This window comes from Schistocerca serialis, chromosome 4 (genome assembly GCF_023864345.2).
Source record: "Schistocerca serialis cubense isolate TAMUIC-IGC-003099 chromosome 4, iqSchSeri2.2, whole genome shotgun sequence".
NCBI lineage: Eukaryota > Metazoa > Arthropoda > Insecta > Orthoptera > Acrididae > Schistocerca > Schistocerca serialis.
This window is the reverse complement of record NC_064641.1, coordinates 596,075,323-596,096,383: the sequence shown is the minus strand read 5'-3', so window position 1 is coordinate 596,096,383 and position 21,061 is coordinate 596,075,323. Positions and strand designations below refer to the sequence as shown.

Sequence of the window (21,061 nt, the reverse complement as noted above, 5' to 3'; positions counted from 1 at the left end):
ACAATGAATTCATGGTGTTCTTATTTCAATTTCCAGGAGTGTAGATCTCGTCGCGACGAAAAACGTCTTTGCTTTAATGACTTCCATCCCAACTCACGTACCATATCTGCCACACTCTCTCCCCTATTACGTGATAATACAAAATGAGCTGCCCTTTTTTTGCACCCTTTCAATGTCCTCCGTCAATCCCACCTGGTAAGGATCCCACACCGTGCAGCAATATTCTAACAGACGACGAACGAGTCTAGTGTAAGCTGTCTCTTTAGTGGTCTTGTTGCATCTTCTAAGTGTCCTGCCAATGAAACGCAACCCTATGGTTTGCCTTCCCCACAATATTATCTATGTGGTCTTTCCAACTGAAGTTGTTCATAATTTTAACACCCAGGTACTTAGTTGAATTGACAGCCTTGAGAATTGTACTATTTATCGAGTAATCGAATTCCAACGGATTTCTTTTGGAACTCATGTGGATCACCTCACACTTTTCGTTATTTAGCGTCAACTGCCACCTGCCACACCATAATCGCTTTGCACCTGATACTGGTCTTCGGATGGACTTACTAGACAGTAAATTACAGCATCATCTGAGAACAACCTAAGAGAACTGCTCAGATTGTCACCCAGGTCATTTATATAGATCAGGAACACCAGAGGTCCCAGGACACTTCAATTTTACTTGATGATTTGACGCCTATTACTATGAACTGCGACCTTCCTGACAGGAAATCACGAATCCAGACGCACAACTGAGACGATACCCCATAGGCCTGCAGCTTGATTAGAGGAACGGTGTCAAAGCCTTCCGGAAATCTATAAATACGGAATCAACTTGAGATCCCCTGTCGATAGCGGCCATTACTTCGTGCGAATGAAGAGCTAGCTGCGTTGCACAAGAACAATGTTTTCTGAAACCATGCTCATTACGTATCAATAGATCGTTCCCTTCGAGGTGATTCATAATGTTTGAATACAATATATGCTCCAAAACCCTACTGCAAACCGACATCAATGATATAGGTCTGTAGTTCGATGGATTACTCCCACTACCCTTCTTAAACACTGGTGCGACCTGCGCAATTTTCGAATCTGTAGGTACAGATCTATCGGTGAGCGAGCGGTTGTATATGACTGCTAAGTAGGGAGCTATTGTATCAGCATAATCTGAAAGGAACCTAATCAGTATACAATCTGGACCTGAAGACTTGCCTGTATCAAGCGATTTGAGTTGCTTCGCAACCCCTAAGGTATCTACTTCTAAGAAATTCATGCTAGCAGCTGTTCGTGTTTCAAATTCTGGAATATTACATTCGTCTTCCCTGGTGAAGGAATTTCAGAAAACTGCGTTCAATAACTCCGCTTTAGCGGCACAGTTGTCGGTAACAGTACCATCGCCACTGCGCAGCAAAGATATTGACTGCGTCTTGCCGCTTGTGTACTTTACATACGACCAGAATTTCTTCGGATTTTCTACCAAATTTCGAGACAGTGTTTTGTTGTGGAACCTATTAAAGGCATCTCACATTGAAGTCCATGCCAAATTTCGCGCGTCTGTAAATTTTAGCCAATCTTCGGGATTTCACGTTCTTCTGAACTTCGTATGCTTTTTCCATTGCCTCTGCAACAGCGTTCGGACCTGTTTTGTGTACCATGGGGGATCAGTTCCATCTCTTACCAATTTATGAGGTATGAATCTCTCAATTGCTGTTGCTACTATATCTTTGAATTTGAACCACATCTCGTCTACATTTGCATAGTCAGTTCGGAAGGAATGGAGATTGTCTCTTAGGAAGACTTCTAGTGACACTTTATCCGCTTTTTTAAATAAAATTATTTTGCGTTTGTTTCTGGGGGATTTGGAAGAAGCGGTATTGAGCCTAGCTACAACGACCTTGTGATCACTAATCCCTGTATCAGTCATGATGCTCTCTATTAGCTCTGGATTGTTTGTGGCTAAGAGGTCAAGTGCGTTTTCGCAACCATTTACAATTTGCGTGGGTTCGTGGACTAACTGCTCGAAATAATTTTCAGAGAAAGCATTTAGGACAATCTCGAAAGATGTTTTCTGCCTACCACCGGTTTTGAACAAGTATTTTTGCCAACATATCGAGGGAAGGTTGAAGTCCCCACCAACTATAACCATATGAATGGGGTATTTATTTGTTATGAGACGCAAATTTTCTCTGAACTGTTCAGCAACTATATCATCGGAGTCTGGGGGTCGGTAGAAGGAGCCAATTATTAACTTAGTTCAGCTGTTAAGTATAACCTCCACCCATACCAATTCGCACGGAGTATCTACTTCGACTTCACTACAAGATAAACCACTACTGACAGACACAAACACTCCACCACCAATTCTGCCTAATCTATCTTTCCTGAACACCGTCTGAGACTTCGTAAAAATTTCTGCAGAACTTATTTCAGGCTTTAGCCAGCTTTCTGTACCTATAATGATTTCAGCTTCTGTGCTTTCTATTAGTGCTTGAAGCTCAGGGACTTTCCCAGCACAACTACAACAATTTACAACTACAATTCCGACTGTTCCTTGATCCAAGCACGTCCTGTATTTGCCATGCACCCTTTGAGATTGCAGCCCACCCCGTACTTTCCCGAGGCCTTCTAACCTAAAAAACTGCCCAGTCCATGCCACACAGCCACCGCTACCCGTGTAGCCGCCAGCTGAGTGTAGTGAACTCCTGACCTATTCAGCGGAACCCGAAACCCCACCACCCTATGGCGCAAGTCAAGGAATCTGCAGCCAACACGGTCGAAAAACTGTCTGAGCCTCTGATTCAGGCCCTCCACCAGGCTCTGCACCAAAGGTCTGCAGTCGGCTCTGTCAACGATGCTGCAGATGGTGAGCTCTGCCTTCATCTCGTAAGCAAAGACCGGCAGCCTTCACCAAATCAGGTAGCTGCTGGAAACCAGAGAGAATTTCCTCAGATCCAAAGCGACACACGTCATTAGTACCGACATGTGCCACCACCTGCAGCTGGCTGCACCCTGTGCTCTTCATGGCATGCAGAAGGACCCTTTCCACATCAGGAATGACTCCTCCTGGAATGCACACGGAGTGCACACTGAATTTCTTCCCCTCTTTAGCCACCATATCCCTAAGGGGACCCATTACGTGCCTAACATTGGAGCTCCCAACTACCAATAATCCCACCCTCTGCGATTGCCCGGACCTTGAAGGCTGAGAATCATCCTCTGAAACAGGGCAGGCAGCTGCATCTGGCTCAGCCAGAGACAGTACTTGAAACCTGTTTGTAAGACGCACTGGGGAGGCTTTCTGATCAGCCTCCGGAGACATCTTTCGCTGCCTGCCACGCCTTGGAATGACCTCCCAATCAACCACAAGTGAGGGCTCAGCCCCACTGCGGGCAGCAACCGGGGCAACCACAGCAGCAGACCGATCTGGGGACAGACAGGACGAGGTTGACATCCCCGTGATACCCAAGTCTGGCTCCCCACAGTGGTGCCCATTGGCAACAGCCTCAAGCTGTGCGACCGAAGTCAGCGCCGCCTGCAGCTGTGAGCGAAGGGATGCCAACTCAGCCCTCATCCGAACACAGCAGTCACAGTCCCTGCCCATTCTAATCGATGTTGAACAACAGTACTGAAACACGAGTCCGTGCCTAGATAACGCAAGGGAAACACGCAAAGAATGTATGAACTAACCTGTACAAATGCCTAATGACTGCGCTACAATCTGCCTGAATTTACGATTACAGTAACTAAAACTCAAAATTACACCTCCTATATGAAACTCACACACAATTTAAGTAAGAACCTACGATGTAAACACAGAAAAGAAGCTATATACGTGTCTTTCTGCGCTGTCGATGTGCACCAACTGGGAGGTCAGGCCACGCTGGTCTCTGAGAGCCTACTAGACAGACAAGTGCCACTGACGTACCAAAACAAAACAAATGCCTAACGACTGCACTACAATCTGCTTGAATTTACAATTACAACAACTAAAACTCGAAATTACATCTCCTATACAAAACTCACACGCAATTTAAGTAAGAATCTACGAAGTAAACACAGAAAAGAAGCTATATACATATCTTTCTGTGCTGTCGATGTGCACCAACTGGGAGCTCAGGCCACACTGGTCTCTGAGAGCCTACTAGACAGAAAACTGCCACTGACGTACCAAAACAAAATAAATGCCTAACGACTGCACTACAATCTGCCTGAATTTACGATTATAGTAACTAAAAATTCTGCATGTCATCTGAAAACATATACACTTCAACAAGGTTTCAAACATGTCAAAGAATTTTCAGTAGAACAACAAGAATTACTAAACTGAAGACCTGAAATACATTTTACTGAAAATGCACAAATATACTCTCATCACAACAATTGAAAGCTGTGACATAGAGCAATGTGAAATGTGGTCAGAAGACTTGTTCAAGCTGTAGAAAAATAATTTCAGCAAGAAAAGCAGAAAATTCTCAGTCATCTTCATCCTAGACAGAAGATGAAGCAGAGTTATATCCAGCAGAATCACTTGATAAAAGTCTAGCAGCTTTTGGGGTCTTCCCTTAGATTTCAGAGAGTACAACAAGGAATGTCAAAGGTTATGCAAGGCGTAAAGTAAGTGAAGCTCAAGAGGCAATTGTGAATAACACTGTTGCTGATGGAAGCTTCATCTCATATGATTTTCAAACACCTAGTACAAGCAAGACATGTCCTGACACTGAAGATTATAAGCAGCTGATCAAAGAATTGAAAGAAAAGTTGCACTTGTCAAGGCAGCCTGAAAAATTGCAAATTTTGACATTAGTAACTCAAAGCTGGACTATAAAAGAGACAATGCAAGAATTTAACTTTTCAGAAAGGATGAGAAACGCAGCTAAGAAGTTAAAGGCAGAAAATAGTGTATTAGCTCTGCCAAAGAACAGGCACAGCAAGAAGATTCCAGAAGCTGTAAAAGAAAGAGTAGTAACATTTTTTTCAAAATGAAGAATTTAGTCAAGTCTGCCCAGGTAAAAAGGACTATGTATCAATTACAACAGATGGAAAGAAAATTCTGATGCAAAAATACCTTCTTCTGAGTAATTTGAAAGAAATATTTGCTGTATATCGACTTCAGCATGGATGTGAAATTGGATTTTCCAAATTTCGTGAATTGAGGCCAAAATGGTGCACCACTGTAAGTGCTGCAGGAACTAGGAACCCACTCAGTCTCTGTTTGCAGTTTACACCAAAAAGTAAAATTGATGCTTGAATTAAAGCAGAAGTGAGACATATGATACCAATGAGTTTGAGCAGTGGGAGCATACTGATAGAGAAACATCACAAGTCAAGCAAATGACCATTAAGGATTTTATTGAATATCTTATGTCAAAAATTGCCAAGCTTTCCACTCATCATTATAGTGCAAAGCACCCAAGCAAGCTCCTAAAGTGCATAAAAGAAAGCATCAAGACAACTGAACTGATGATATTAATGGATTTTGTTGAAAATTATTCATTCACTATATAAGATGCAGCTCAAGGTTTTCACTGGAATAACAGTCAAGCAAATTTACACCCATCTGTTGCATACTTCAGAAATAACATGGACACAACAGCATCAGCTACTGTGTAATAAACGACAGTCTGAAGCATGACACGATTGCTGTACATACTTTTATAGTGGAATTAAAAGATCTAAAGTGTCACCTTGGGAAAATCACAAATATTTACTACTTCAGTGATTGCTCAGCAGCACAGTACAAAAACTTCAAAAATTTTCTGAATCTTTGCCACCATCAAAACGACTTTGGAATCTGAGCTAAAAGGAACTTTTTTGCTACAAAGCCATGGAAAAATGGCTCCATGTGTTGGAGTTGGAGGAGCTTTAAAGCACCTGGCACCAAGAGCAAGCCTTCAAAGACCAACTGAGGACAAGATTTTGACACCAACAGATATTTTAAAATACTGTACAAAGAATATATCAGTGGAATTAAATTCATTTTTGTTTCAAAATAAGAAACTAAAGAATCAGAAACTGAACAAGAAGAAAAGTTCAAAAATGGCTGCACAGTATCAGGAACATGAGATAATCACCACTTTGTGCCAAAAGTTTGTAATAGAAGAGTATCCACTGATACATATTGTTTTTTGGCCAACGTTGACCAAAATTAAGCAACAATTTCTTAAAGAAATGTTGCACCCTTATAACCAGGCCAATACATTGTCTGTACTTATGATGGAAAATGGTAGGACAGTAATGTTTCTGAAGTTTCAGGTGAAGAAAATGATGTCTCAGTCAATTTCATGCATCCCAATGGACCTGCACATTCATTCTATTGGCCAGCATGGTACGATATTTGATGGTTTCCAGACCAACACATTATTTCTGTCATTTCAGCTCCACGCAACAAGAATGGGCCAATGTTATAGCTTGCTAGAAACAACTGTAATTGCTATTAATAACACATTTCAGCAACTGAATTAATGAGAACTGAAACATGAGGTGTGACAATAAAGTAATGAGACTGATGTGAAAAAAAATGTTGCTTACCGCTTTAGTCAAGTTTAGTGTTATCTTCTTCAAAGTAGTTCCCTCCTGATTGCACACACTTTTTCCAGTGCTTCTGCCATTGATGGTAACATTTCTGGGACTCATCTTCTGTAATATCCTCCAAGACCCTCGTCACAGCTTTTTGGACATCTTGTGCTATTTGAAAATGGTGTCCCTTGACTGCTATTTCAATTCTTGGAATAGAAAAAAGTCGCACGGAGCGATATCTGGTGAATAAAGTGGCTGTGGTAGTACTGAAATTTGTTTTGAGGTTAAAAATTGCTGTATTGACAGAGCAGTATGGGATGGCACATTATTGTGATGCAGAATCCAATTATCAGCAATGTTGGCATGGACACAAAGAACTCTTTTTACGAAGTCTTTCCAAAATTTATTTCTAGTAATATTGGTTAACTCTTTGTCCAGGAGGCACCCACTCTTTATGAACAATTCCCTTGGAATTAAAGAAGCACACATGCATGAGTTTCACTTCTGACTTTGACATGCGAGCTTTTTTTGGTCTGGGTGATCCCTTTTAGCACCATTGTGAACTTTGGCATTTTGTCTCTGGATCGTCCTGAAAAAACCAACTTTCATCACCAGTGACAACATGGCTCAACAATTCTGGATTAATCTCTGTTTGCTCTAACAGATCGGCTGCCACATTTTTTCATGTTTCTCACTGTTGTGGTGTGAGATTTTTGGGGACCATTTTTGCACAAATCTGTCTCATACCAAGATCTCCAGTTATTATTAGATGAACCATTTCTCAATTGATGTTCAGTTCTTCTGCAATCATTTTCACAGATAATCTTTGATCAGATCGTACGAGTTCGTGCACCCAGGCCAAATTGACATCCATCTGTGAGGTTGAAGGGTCATCCACTGCAGTCTTCATCTTCAACATTCGTTCTGCCTCCACTAAACATTTTACGCCAATGAAAAACTTGAGCTCTTGACATAACCTCCTCTCCAAAAGCCTGCTGAAGCTTACCATAAGTTGTCGTTGTGTTTTCACCCAATTTAACGCAAAAAGAAATGGCATACCGTTGTGCAATATTATGCGGTTCCATTTCCGTGACAAGAGACACAAACATATGTTAACTTATTACAGCACAACTCACGACTGAGCAGTTGCATCGATTTGCCTCTTGGATTAGAAGCAGCTTATAGACCAAGGTCAAAGATATTGTGCCTACACAAGCCTGTAGGGTTGCCACATCTTGCAAAGAAAATCAGTCACATTACTTAATTGTCACACCTTGATTTACAGCTCAGGAACCATAAAGAGTAAAACCGGTAATGGCAACACCATGATGGACCAACACAAGATTGTGTGAGTGTGTATCTTTTAATATAATGAAATGTAAGTTTATTTGTTCTTAAATGCAATGTCTCAAAAATAGAAAAAACCTTTTCTGATCCAACAAAGTGAGTTCTTTACAGTGGTGTCAGAAAAATCAGATTTAAGTGATCCCTTTTGAAGTACAGAGTGACAATTATTGAACAATATGAAAAAAATGTAAACTAATTACAAACTATGGCATGCACACACTTTATTCAACATGTAAACATCACAACAGATATTCAGATTTAGGTTATGACATGTTCAATCTGCCTGGCATCATTGGCAATGGTGTGGTGCAAACGAACAGCAAAATTCTGCATGGCCCGCTAAAGTGTCAGAACACTGATGCTGTCAGTGACTTCCTGAATGGCTTTCTTCAGCTCAGCAATGATTTTGGGGTTATTTCTGTGCACCTTGTCTTTGATATAGCCCCTTAAAAGGAGTTGCATATGTTCAGATCCAGAGAATATGGTAGTCAATCGAGGCCCATGCCACCGGCCTCTGGGTACCCCAGGACCAGAATGCGGTCCCCAAGTGCTTCTCCAGGACATCAAATGCTCTTCTGCTTCAATGAGGTCAAGCTCCATCTTTCATTAACCACATCTTGTCGAAATCAGGGTCACTTTGGATGATGAGGATGAAATCATCTCCCAAAACCTTCATGTACCATTCGGTAGTCACTGTGCCATCAGGGAATATCATACCATTTATTCCGTGTCTCGACATTGCACACCACACAGTCATGCACTGAGGGTGAAGAGACTTCTTGATCATGAAGCACAGATTTTCAGTCCCATAAATGTGGCAATTTTACTTATTGACGAACCCATCCAAATGAAAGTGGTCTTCGTCGCTAAACCAAACCATATTCACATTGAACTCCTGTTCGTCAATTCTGTGGACAATAGTGTTGACAAAACATAACCACTGTTCCATGGTCCTGGGGCTTAATGGCTGATGGCAGGTCGTCAACAACAATTTGTCGCAGTGTCTCGCAGTTGATTCCCACTAGTTGTGCAGCTCATCTTATCGCTTTCTTCAGGCTGGTTTGAAACACAGTGCATGTCTTCTCGATGTTTTCAAGCATTTTCACACTTTTTGGACGACTGACATTGCTAACATTGTCATCATGAACACAACCTATTCTCTCAAATTTGCAAATCAAATTCTTGTTTGTCAGCACACTTGGGCCAGTTGTCTTCATCTTGATCTCAGTCACAAACTTCCTTTGAGCTGCAGTTGGACTGTTATTGCTCATGTAGTAGGCATTCACAAGTGCTATATGCTCAGACACACTGTACGAAGACATTTTCACATGCAAATGACCAACAATAATACAGAGCATGCGCATGCACATACTAATTCCCATCATGCCCCGTGGCCAACCATGACGTTTGAATGGCCTAACGCAAACCGTTCAGAAATTATGATGATTTTATTTCACATAGTTCAATCATTGTCCCCCTGTATGACTTAAAAGTGAGCCAAAATTGATAAATTAAATTCTTGAGTAGACTTTGAACTTACGTATCTCAGTTATTATTTGAGCACTCTCGGTGCCACCTGCAGAGCTGTTTGACATGCTGACAGACTGCAGATGAGTAAAGGATCAGCTTCAGATTGTTATTCTTTCAGTAATTACAAGCTGATAAAGTACAGTCAAAATTTGTTATGACAAGATTTGTGACCCATTTTGATAGCACATTATGACGAATTTATCATAATTTGACCTTTAGGTCTACAACTGAGCCTGAGCTATTGTACCCCAGTAGTTGAATAGGATCACAAAGTTTCATTATTACAGGTCTCTTAGATACTGGGAAATGGTAAAATAAAGCTGGTTATTTATTCATTTAAGTCCCAAAGTCAAAAAACTAACCTTTACAAAAAGGTGGCTAGCAGCCCAACCATACTACTTAGGGTGCTGTAATCTGGCGGTGCTTCATTTAAGCCTTTATGTACATCCTGTAAAAATTTCATCAAAATTGAAGATGGTCAAGTGGGGAGCTTATCTAAATGTAAGCCACTTGACATGGAATGACCCAGATATTAATTTTCATTTAATTTTTAATTTATGTCCTTTAGTATAAAACTTATAGAGTAATTATGTAAATGCTTTTCCAAGGCCTATCATAATGTACTTTTGAAGAACTGATATGGGTTGACTTTTGTATGTTTCACTTACCTCTGCTCGACCATATTAAGCCCTCACATACAATGAACATTTAAGAAAACTGACATCAGCAACATCCAAGTCATTTTTAATATAGTGTTATTTTCATAATATCAGAGTCATAGTTACATACTCTGTATCTATGTTTGCATCTTAATTTATATTCTATATGCCATGATCAGATGTGCACCAGAGCATGTACTATTAACCTATAACTCTTTATCCATTGTCTATTCCATACATGGATAGTGCTTGTGAATAATAACAGTCTGTGTATATGTGTGTAAGTCTAAATTTCTCTAATTTCACCACAATGTATTATGTGTGATATATGTGGCAGGAAATAAAATATTTCTTGACACATCTTGGACTGTGCACTACCAGAATGTTAACAGTAGGCCTTTATATAATGCATGTACTTTTCATAGAATCTCGCAACTGAAATCCTTGAGCATTAAGTGATGTTCTTTAGATGGGCACTTTTACATATCTGATTGTTGTGAACAATTACAGTGATGCCTCAGCTATAGACTACAGCATACAGTGTAGCAAACAATATAGCATCTTTTACCTTAATTATTTGAATGGTGTTTCATTTGTTTGTATTAACAGTGGGATGGAAAAAAGGCACACCAAGCTACAGTTGAAAAGAATTATTTAGGTCAGTCACATACTGCACAACCAGACGACAGGTGATGAGGACTCCACTCCATTGTCTTGTTGTATAGCATACGAAAGAGGGAGTGACATGGAAATTCAGTGCAAATGGAATAGTAGCAAACATCTTCAAAAGTGAGAATTATTCTAATTCCTAGAGAAGGTATGCAAATGTATAAATAATGAAAATGTTGTTGTTAGGCTAGGTAATTAATTTTATTATAACATAAAATTGAACCGTAATTTATATGACTCCATTAAATAGCACGTTCAAGAACAGAATAAAACATATCTACAAACAGAGAGAATAAGTCAGTGACTGTCCCAAAGATAATCATTAAAAATACTTATCACCTGTAACTAGCATTACAGTTCACATGACACTGCACTTCACCACTCCCTTGGTGTCAATGACATTTTCTGTTGAATGGAACATGTCGTCCACACCACGTAACAATGAGTCATGCATTGGCTACTGTTAGAGGTTGCCTCTGACATTGACTGTGGCTGATCTGTAATGGGCAGTGGAGGGACTGGAGAATTTGTCAAGTCTGTGACGTGTGTAGATGAGTCATACCAATGAAAGCAGATTTAAGATAGTCCTGTCTTCCCTACTGACGAAATGGTAAGGCCCATTGTAGAGTGGCTGCAGTGGCTTGCATACTGCGTCATGCCGTAGAAGACATGATGGTACCCCACAGTTTGTCAAAAACGAAAGGGCAATGAGTCTGCTGATGCCTTGGAGCAATGGGGCATTGTTGCTGGATTTGTGTACACAGCTTTTGTATGAAACCTGAAGGGTCAGTGCAGTTGAGAGGCACATTGGCAAAGAACTCTCCAGGCAATTGTATCAGCTGGCCATGAACAAGTTCTGCAGTTGTGGCTGTCAGGTCTCCTTTCACTGATGCCCAAAGACCTAGGAGGACCATAGGTAACAGAGAATGAGCAATATCTCTGTCCACCACTGAGAGTCATGACATCAAAGTGACACTTTCAGTGCAAGCGTTCAATTAAACTATTCACTGCCAGGTGGCAAGCCTGTAGTTCTAATGTGCTTCATGCCCAGTAAGATGGTGAGTGCTTTGAACAGATATGACTCACATTGTCTTCCCTGGTCTGTTGTAAATCATAGAGGCACACCAAAATGGGTGATTCATCCCTGGAAGAAAGCATTCATGACTGTTCTAGTGGTAATGTCAGTGGTCGGGAACACTTCAGGCCAGTGTGTAAAATGATTGCTGGCTGTGAGGCAGTAGATGTATCCTTCTGATGGTGGGAGAGGTCCTATGAGGACTAGGTGGGCACTTTCAGATCTATGATTTGGAGGAAGACACTTATCAAGTGGTGACTTAATGTGCTGGTTAGCTTTCTTTTGTTGACATGCCACACACTGTTGCACATATTCTTGCAATCTTTGTCCATGTGTAGCCAGACAAAGCTCGCTTTACCATGTTGGTAGCAGCTCACACTCCAGGGTGCGACATATTATATCAGGAGGCGACACAAATGGTCGTTGTTTGTTAGTGGCGATGTCACAATACAGAAGTGAAGTTGAAACTTAATACAGTGGAGTTGTAGGCCCAATAGTTGTACTAACAAATCTCATCACTCACTATCTGATTGCTGCGCTGCAGTGAGAGCTTTAAAATCAACCACATCAGTGATTACTTTGATCTAAGAGAGAGCATCAGCTGGTAGATTCAGTTCTCCATCAATATGAAAAATACTGATAATGAACTGGACAATATAGTGAAGATGTCGCAGCTGATGAGGTGGCGCTTTCTTGAACGCTGACAGCAAGCATATGTTAGTAGTCTGTGGATCTCTGATGGGAGTGAACTGCTGCCCCTCCAACATTTGACAAAATTTCTTAATAGCAGCTGAGGCAGCACACAGTTCGTGATCATATGTGGACCAGTTCTGTTGATACAGCAATTACTTTTTACTGGAAAAAGTTAAAGGCTGCCAGTGCTCATCAATTTGCTGTCATAGTGCAGCATGACTGCAGTAGCAGAAGTATCAACCATCAGGGTAAGAGGCACCTGCAGAACTGGTGCACTGACTTGGCCTCATTGTTCCTCCGAGCAGTCTTCAGTTGGTAAATGCCACCTTAGCCTCACTGTTCCACTGGAGTTTGTCCTTTAGCTTCAGTGAAGCATTCAAGAATTTATTCAGCATTGCAACTTGGAGGGAGCGATTGTGAACAAACCAACGGTATAAATTGGTTCCGCCAAGAAATTGCCATAACTCTTTAATTGCCACAAGCTGTGGAAAATTAAGTATAACTTCTACTTTCTCTTGCAGTGGCCACATGCCTTGCACATGTGACATACACTCATGCTCATAAATTAATGATAATGCTGATACATGGTGAAACAACGCTCTGGTGGGTGGTTTGCAGGTTTAAATCACCTCGGGGTATGACTATGTGGTGCATTTGACCCATGGCCGTCGCATGGTGGTGCTGGCAGCAGTCCACATACTCAGAGGTGTGTTGGTGCATGTCAGAGTACAGTGCAGCAAGTAAGTGTGCAGACATTTTCAGACATGCTAATGGTGACTGTATGTTTAAAACGGCTCAAAGAACACATATTGATGACGTTGTGAGGGGTAGAATACTAGGGCGACTGGAGGCTGGTCAAACACAGCAGGTCGTAGCATGGGCCCTCTGTGTGCCACAAAGTGTGATCTCAAGATTATGGCAACAATTCCAGCAGACAGGAAACGTGTCCAGGCACTACAGTACAGGATGTCCAAAGTGTACAACACCACAAGAAGACCGATATCTCACCATCAGTGCCCACAGATGGCCACAGAGTACTGCCGGTAACCTTGCTCGGGACCTTACTTCGGCAACTGGAAAAGTTGTCTCCAGACACACAGTCTATAGACGACTGAACAGACATGGTTTATTCGCCTGGAGACCTGCAAGGTGCATTCCACTGACCCCTGGTCACAGGAGAGCCCATAAAGCCTGGTGTCAAGAATACAGTACATGGTCATTGGAACAGAGGTCCCAGGTTAAGTTAACGGATGAGTCCAAGTATAGTTTGAACAGTGATTCTCGTCGGGTTTTCATCTGACGTGAACCCGGAACCAGATACCAACCTCTTAATGTCCTTGAAAGGGACCTGTATGGAGGCCGTGGTTTGATGATGCGGGGTGGGATTATTATGGTTGGTGCATGTACGCCCCTGCATGTCTTTGACAGAGGAACTGTAACAGGTCAGGAGTATCAGAATGTCATTTTGCACCAGTATGTCTGCCTTTTCAGGGGTGCAGTGGCCATCTGTTTCCTGTAATGGCTGATGACAAATGTTAACACACATTAACCCAAGTTCCATGCATAGGTATCTGGTTCAAACGTGTACACATGTCGAGTTTTGTGCCTATGAATTAAAATATCCAAATAGCATTGGTTTTCTGTTATCATTAGAAGAAAACTGCTGCAGAATCACACTGAATGCTTGTCACAGCTTTCAGTGAACATGTTCTTGGGATAACACAGTGTTTCAAGTGATTCAAAAAATACAAAAGTGGTGATTTTTACGTGAGAAACGATGAATAGGAAACCACAAAAAAAGTTTGAAGACAACGAATCGCAGGCCTTATTGGATGAAGATGGGACTCAAACTCTACAGGAACTTATGTAACAATGTGATGTAGAAAGCCATTACTCTTCTGTTGAAAGAAAATGGGAAAATGGGTTCCACATAAACTGAATGAAAGACATCAAGCAAATCAAACGATCACTTGTGAATTGCTGCTCGCCTGATACAAAGTGAAGTTGTTTCTCCATTGAATAGTGACACGTGATGAAAAATGGATATATTTTGAGAATACTAAGCTTCATATCTCATGAGTAAATCCAGGCAAACTATCGACATCCACTGCACGACCAACTCACTTTGTAAAGAAGACAAAGCTCAGTGTTTGGTGGGATCAGAAGGGTGTCATCTATTATGAGCTGCTAAAACCTGGTGAAACCATTGACACTGATCATCATTGTTGTTGTTGTTGTGGTCTTCAGTCCAGATACTGGTTTGATGCAGCTCTCCATGCTACTCCATCCTGTGCAAGCTTCATCTCCCAGTACCTACTGCAACCTACATCCTTCTGAATCTGTTTAGTATATTCATTTCTTGGTCTCCCTCTATGATTTTTGCCCTCCACGCTGCCCTCCAATACTAAATTGGCGATCACTTGATGCCCTGCCAAATGATACCTTCTTCTAGTCAAATAGTGCCACAAATTTCTCTTCTCTCAAATTCTATTCAATATCTCCTCATTAGTTATGTGATCTACCCAGTGAAAATATACGTCAGTGACAGTGAAAAAGATAATCATTAAAAATAGTTATCACCTGTGCATAGCACTACACTGCATATAACACTGCATTTCAATGATTTCAGTACACTGAGGACAATAATTTACTGACAGTTAATGTTAAAATGGTAGAATTGCTGTCCAGAACTTCCCTTTAGAAGACAAAATGTTGAATACTGCTGTTAAACAAACATAAAAGTGGTGACATTATCCTAGGTTTTGGAACTATCAATTCCTTTCTCTGGAAGGGGAAAGGGCGTGGGTAACGTTAAAAAGAAAAAGTAGGTTCCTCAGACCCCAGGATGCAAGGGATCCATCGGTAGTCAGGACTGCCATGTCCAACCTATCTCTTTTCTCTCTTTGAGGAAGGAACTTATAGCTCCAAAAGCTAGGATAATGTCATCACTTTTGCTTTCATATATATCTAATGGCAAACTAAACATTTCAGCTCCTACCTTGCACAGTTCATAATTACATAGTGCATCACTTATAATCTGTAACATGGGTTATCCACATTTTTCTCCCAGGGAGGCAGAATGTTTGCCAAGTAACAAAAAAATGAGTGTTCATCAGAGTATTGACATGATCGGTATAGTAATAACAGAAGTGACTTATGACCACCGAAGTAGTAGCAGAACAAGTCGGAATAAGTGTGGCCAGATATGTTGAAAGAAAACTGAATACACTCTTTCCCACTGAAAACAGATCTACAGATAGCAGTCTATTTTTATATAAATAAATACAAAATTATGTTGTAGACCACTGAGGGTGCCTAAAGTAATCAGGTGTTATATGACATAAAATTTGTTGTAAAAGTACAGAAACCTTACTTACTTACTACTTAAAGGTGTTCAGAGTATAGGCTGGCATGATAATTCCAAGTAATGCCAGCAAATGTGCCAACAAGTAACTAGTACCATATTTTCTTACATTTACACACTCACCTACTTCACTGGGTGGAACAGTCTTAGACATTGTTGACCTTATAAGTGATGTACAGATTCCTCCAAAAGCATTAGCCAGGGCAGCTGCAAAATAATATCACTCTATAATGTTACTTAAACAATTACAATTGTTTTAGGTCTTTGATTGCATTTCTGCATTCAATTTATGAATAGCATTTAATAAAATTGAATTTCAGTCAATTAATACTTGTCTGTTACAAATTCCATGGATGGAAGAAAATTAATTTTGCACCTGCCACACAGTATGACAAAAGTATGCTTTGCCGAAAGTTATTTACTAAATTTTTACAAAAACTAAATGGACAGAAAAAATAACATTTAGCCATATTTTATTTGGCCCAGAGAAAGGAAGTAACTTCACAATATAAACAAACAGCCCCTGCGCAAGAACAAAGCATTGTAAAGCCATGCCCCCCCCCCCCTCCCTCCCCCCAAATTTTATGTGAAAACCTATAACACATCAAATGTGTTTTGTTCTTTGGTGTAGATCAACTAACAATTTGAAACTACCTTGCAGAGAGAATGAAGTTATACAAATTTTTTGGCAGTAGAAACTTCAGAATGAAAATTTTATTGTCTCATTATGTACATATATAAATCATTGATTTAAAGTACAGGATACAAATAAAGTAACTGAGATACTTACTATAAGCCAAAAAATCTGAAATTAATCTTAATTTACAAAAGTCTTTAAAAATTTATTTCAGTACTCTACCAAGAAATCTGTATCCTCATTACATATTTCATGAGTGAATAACAAAGTTTTTGTGCTAGGAGGGCATGTAATTTTATCTTCAGTAAATCTACTTCCATACTGTGGCAGTTTTCACTTATTATAAATATTCATAGCTGTGTACTGAGGAGCCTGGGAGTAGAATTTTAATTCATGAGATGGAAATATGAATTTATCTTTGTTTCATGTGTCATACTTATGTTAAAATTGAGTCTCTAATTATGAGAAATTTCAGTCAAACAGTCCATAAATGTGAATCAACAGAATAGTTAAAATTTTTAGATCTCTGAAGAAACGTTGACACAAATCTCTAAGCTTAATACTACATTTATTTTTAATAATAGTTTTTGAATTAATAATATCCTATTAACAATACTTGCATTCCCCCAAAAGATTATTCCATACCCTACAATTGATTGAAGAGAATTGTGGTAAACAATTTTCCTAGTTCCATGCCACTTGTGTACAACAATACTGTCATTGTGAATGAAAGACTGTTTAGCTTGTTTGCAAAGTACTAGCTTATTCGAGAGGACCAGGATCAATTTCTACACATATCCTCAGGAATTTGGCACAATCTGATTCATTAAGTTCATGATTTCTATGGATTATTTGAATGTTATGTGATTTTGATTATTTAGTTTTAACTGCATTAGTTTTTTTTGTGTTTAGTTTTAATCTATTTACGTCAAATCAACATTCTACATGGTTTAGCGTATAATGACTCTGGTGTTCTGTGATCTCACTACCAATGAGTACAGATATGTTGTCTGCAAATAAAATTGAGTGGAATGTTACATTAAAGGTAAATCATTTACATAAAATGGAACTGGGCCTAAAATGGCACACTGTGGTACTCCCTGTGAAATAATTTTCAATTCTGAGAAACAATTTCCTGTACCTGACATTAAAACTAACTTTTGCTTTCTATATGTTAAATATGATCTCAGCTATTTTAAAGTACTACTGTTTATTCCATATTTTTCTAATTTATGGAACAGTAAAGAGTGGTTTACACAGTCAAAAGCCTTTGTGAGGTCACATAAAATTACTGTGCCTTTTTGGGATTTTCCAGAGATACACAAATTTTCTCAACAAATTTGTTGATGCCACATATTGTACTCTTCCCTTCCTGGAAGCTGAAGTGATTTAATGTGATCATATTATATTTCAGTATGAAATTTTCAATCTGCATTGCAACAATTTTTGCGAATACTTTTGAGGATACTGGGAGAAGGCTTACTGGCTGGTAGTTACATCTTCTTTTGAGTCTTTCTTGAATAGTCACTTTACTACTGCATACTTTAATGCATCTGGGCAGCAACCTTCTTCAAATGACTTATTTATGATTTCAGATAGGGGTCCTGATATCATACTAGAAACCTCTTTAATTATCCTAGTGAGTATTTCATTCCATCCAGTCAAACTTTTGTTCCTAGGGGATGATACTACTTTTTCTACATCTTTAGGTATAATTCATTCAAATTTAATTACAACTTTCATGTTACCCTGATCGAATCTGAAGAGTTGGACATTATCTTGGCAACCTATTACATGAACATGTGATTTTGATATATTTATGAAAAACATTGAAATATTTTGTTAGTTCTGAAGAATTTACAATGGATTTGTCACCTATCTTAATTTTTGAGATGTGAGGACTGCCACCTATGACACCAAGTTCAGATTCTATCTCTTACCATACCACGTTTGATTTATTTGTAAGATTCAGAATGAATTTTGAGTTTCTCATTTCTTTTGCTGCCTTTACTGCCCTTCTAAATATGAAGGGGTACCCAAAACAATCACAATTATTTTTTAAAATCTATTTATTTTCAAATTGTTTACAAAACAACTTTATCCCCTTCAAAATACTCTCCATTGCAACTACCACATTTGTCCCACCAGTGCTTCCACTTTTTTTTTTTTTTTTTTTTTTTTTTTTTTTTTTTTTTTTTTTTTCCAGTCTCATCAAATTGGTGTCCTTCCATGTCCTTTTCATGTGTGGAATAAAGAAAAAGTTGAACAGAGTCAGGTCAGGTGAGTAAAGTCCACTGGGTAATGGAACCATGCTATTTTTAGCCAAATACTGCCTAGCAGAGATGTCTGCGCTTGCACTTTTGTTGTCATGGTGGCAGAGATGTCTGTCTCAAATCAGGTCCTTTTGATGAACACTGTTGTGCAACCTTCCTGAAACTTTCAAATAAAAGATCTGTTGACAGTCTGTGGGCAAAAGTTATCGAATTTTTTCAACATTTTCGTTGATTCCGACAGCTGATGGACATCCAGAATGAGTTTCACCATCAATTGATATATCTTAATTCCTACATTGAGCAAATCACTTGTACACTTGAGCTTTTCCCATAGTGTCATCTTGGTAGGCTCTTTTTAACATCAAAACAGTTTCAGCAGCATTTTTGCCAAGCAGAAAACAAAATTTCACAGCTGCATGTTTTTCACTTAAATTTGCCATCATAAAAAATGAAACAAGAACACATCAGCACTAGCAAAAACAATCACTGCAGACGAATAGGACAAGCCAGGTCAACAACACAGGCATCACTTAACTGGCAATCAGTTGTGCTGTACATGCTTAGAGGCAGAAATGCATACTACAAAAGCTCTGCAATATTATTCCTCTTTTTTTCTTTTTTTTTTCATACTCTTTTACACGTTTCCACATGGTTTATAAAAGCTAAATATTTATTACTTTTCAGAACAATGAAAGGAAAGGATAGATTGCTACTTACTGATGTTAAGTTGCAGACAGGCACAATTAAAAGACACTTACACATTGGTTTTTTGCCACCGCCTTCATCAGAAAAAGAAAGAGAAACACACACCATTCATTCACACAAGCAAGCACATCTTATGCACAATTAATGCCAACTCCTGCAGCTCAGATGAGGATGGCATTCAGTTTGAGCTGCTGGAGTAGGTGGTCATGTGTGTGTGTGCGTGTGTGTGTGTGTGTGTGTGTGTGTGTGTGTGTGTGTGTGTGAGAGAGAGAGAGAGAGAGAGAGAGAGAGAGAGAGAGAGAGAGAGGTGTGCTTGCCTGTGCGAATGAGTGATGTGTGTTTCTCTTTCTTTTTCTGATGAAGGCTATGACTAAAAGCGAATTTGTAAGTGTCTTTTAACTGTACCTGTCTGCAACTTAATGTATCATCCTTATGGTAAGTAGCAATCTATCTTTTCTTTACATTGTTGACATTCCAACCCGGAGTTTCTATTGTTTTTCACTTGACACTTTTATACCAGCAATTATCCATTTCAGTTGCTTGTCATTTCTATGGCAGACCATAGGTGGAAGTATCTAGTAAAAACATGAAAAACACTATCAAGAAATCTGTCATAATCTTTGAACTTGTAGTACAATGATCTACTGCCCAGTTTACTTCTTCATGAGTACAGCCAGCCGCGGTGGTCTCGCGGTTCTAGGCGCTCAGTCCAGAGCCGCGCGACTGCTACGGTCGCAGGTTCGAATCCTGCCTCGGGCATGGATGTGTGTGATGTCCTTAGGTTAGTTAGGTTTAAGTAGTTCTAAGTTCTAGGGGACTGATGACCACAGATGTTAAGTCCCATAGTGCTCAGAGCCATTTGAACAATGAGTACAGCAAAACAAGTTTATATTTTCCTTACTCACGCATCTTTTTTTTTTTTTTTTTTTTTTTTTTTTTTTTTTTAAGTTGTCAGAATGTTATTTATACAAGTTGCAGAGAATGTTATTTATACAAGTTGCAGTTTGTTTACTCTCTGTAGTAAAATCTGTGTAATTTAGCTTAAGCCCATGAAATAGATCAATAAATTCTGTTGATACTCTGGATTCATTTATTATGTTTATGTTAAAAATCAGCAGCTATAATAATCCTTTTCTTTTCATCTTTCATTCACACAAGCAAGCACATCTCACGCACATATGACACTACCTCCTGCAGCTCGGAGCAGTATTTCTATAGCTTCTATATGAAACTCCTTAGTTTATACACAAATACTTTGTTTACTTCTTTACCTGAGGTAAAGAATTCTATACTGCTACTTGCAAATTTGTCCTCATCATTTAGAAAATTAAAACCATCCATTACCTTAAATGTTAAAGATTTTTTAACTAGTATGTAGCAAACCCAATTAATTTCATTACTTCTATAAAAATTACTGGCTACAACATAGTTCTTTACTTTATTAAGGATTTCAATGCAGTCTTTTGCTAGTCAATGTTCATTTGCATGAAGGACTAATCTATTTTTCCTCCCGCTAAGAATATTGGTAGATCTCAATTTTTGCTTTTGTACCCTTTATATGTTTCATATGTAAGTCATTTATGTTTAAATCCATCAAAA

General features: G+C 39.3%; 1 protein-coding gene across 1 annotated transcript in view; it reads right to left on the bottom strand.

Moving 5' to 3' along the window:
• The window catches only part of LOC126475355 (proton-coupled folate transporter-like), a 311,104-nt gene that overhangs the window by 37,194 nt on the left and 252,849 nt on the right, over positions 1-21,061 (bottom strand). The window contains exon 9 of the mRNA XM_050103168.1: positions 15,971-16,054. Coding sequence (XP_049959125.1) covers positions 15,971-16,054 — 84 coding nt within the window. The remainder of the gene's footprint in view (positions 1-15,970; positions 16,055-21,061) is intronic.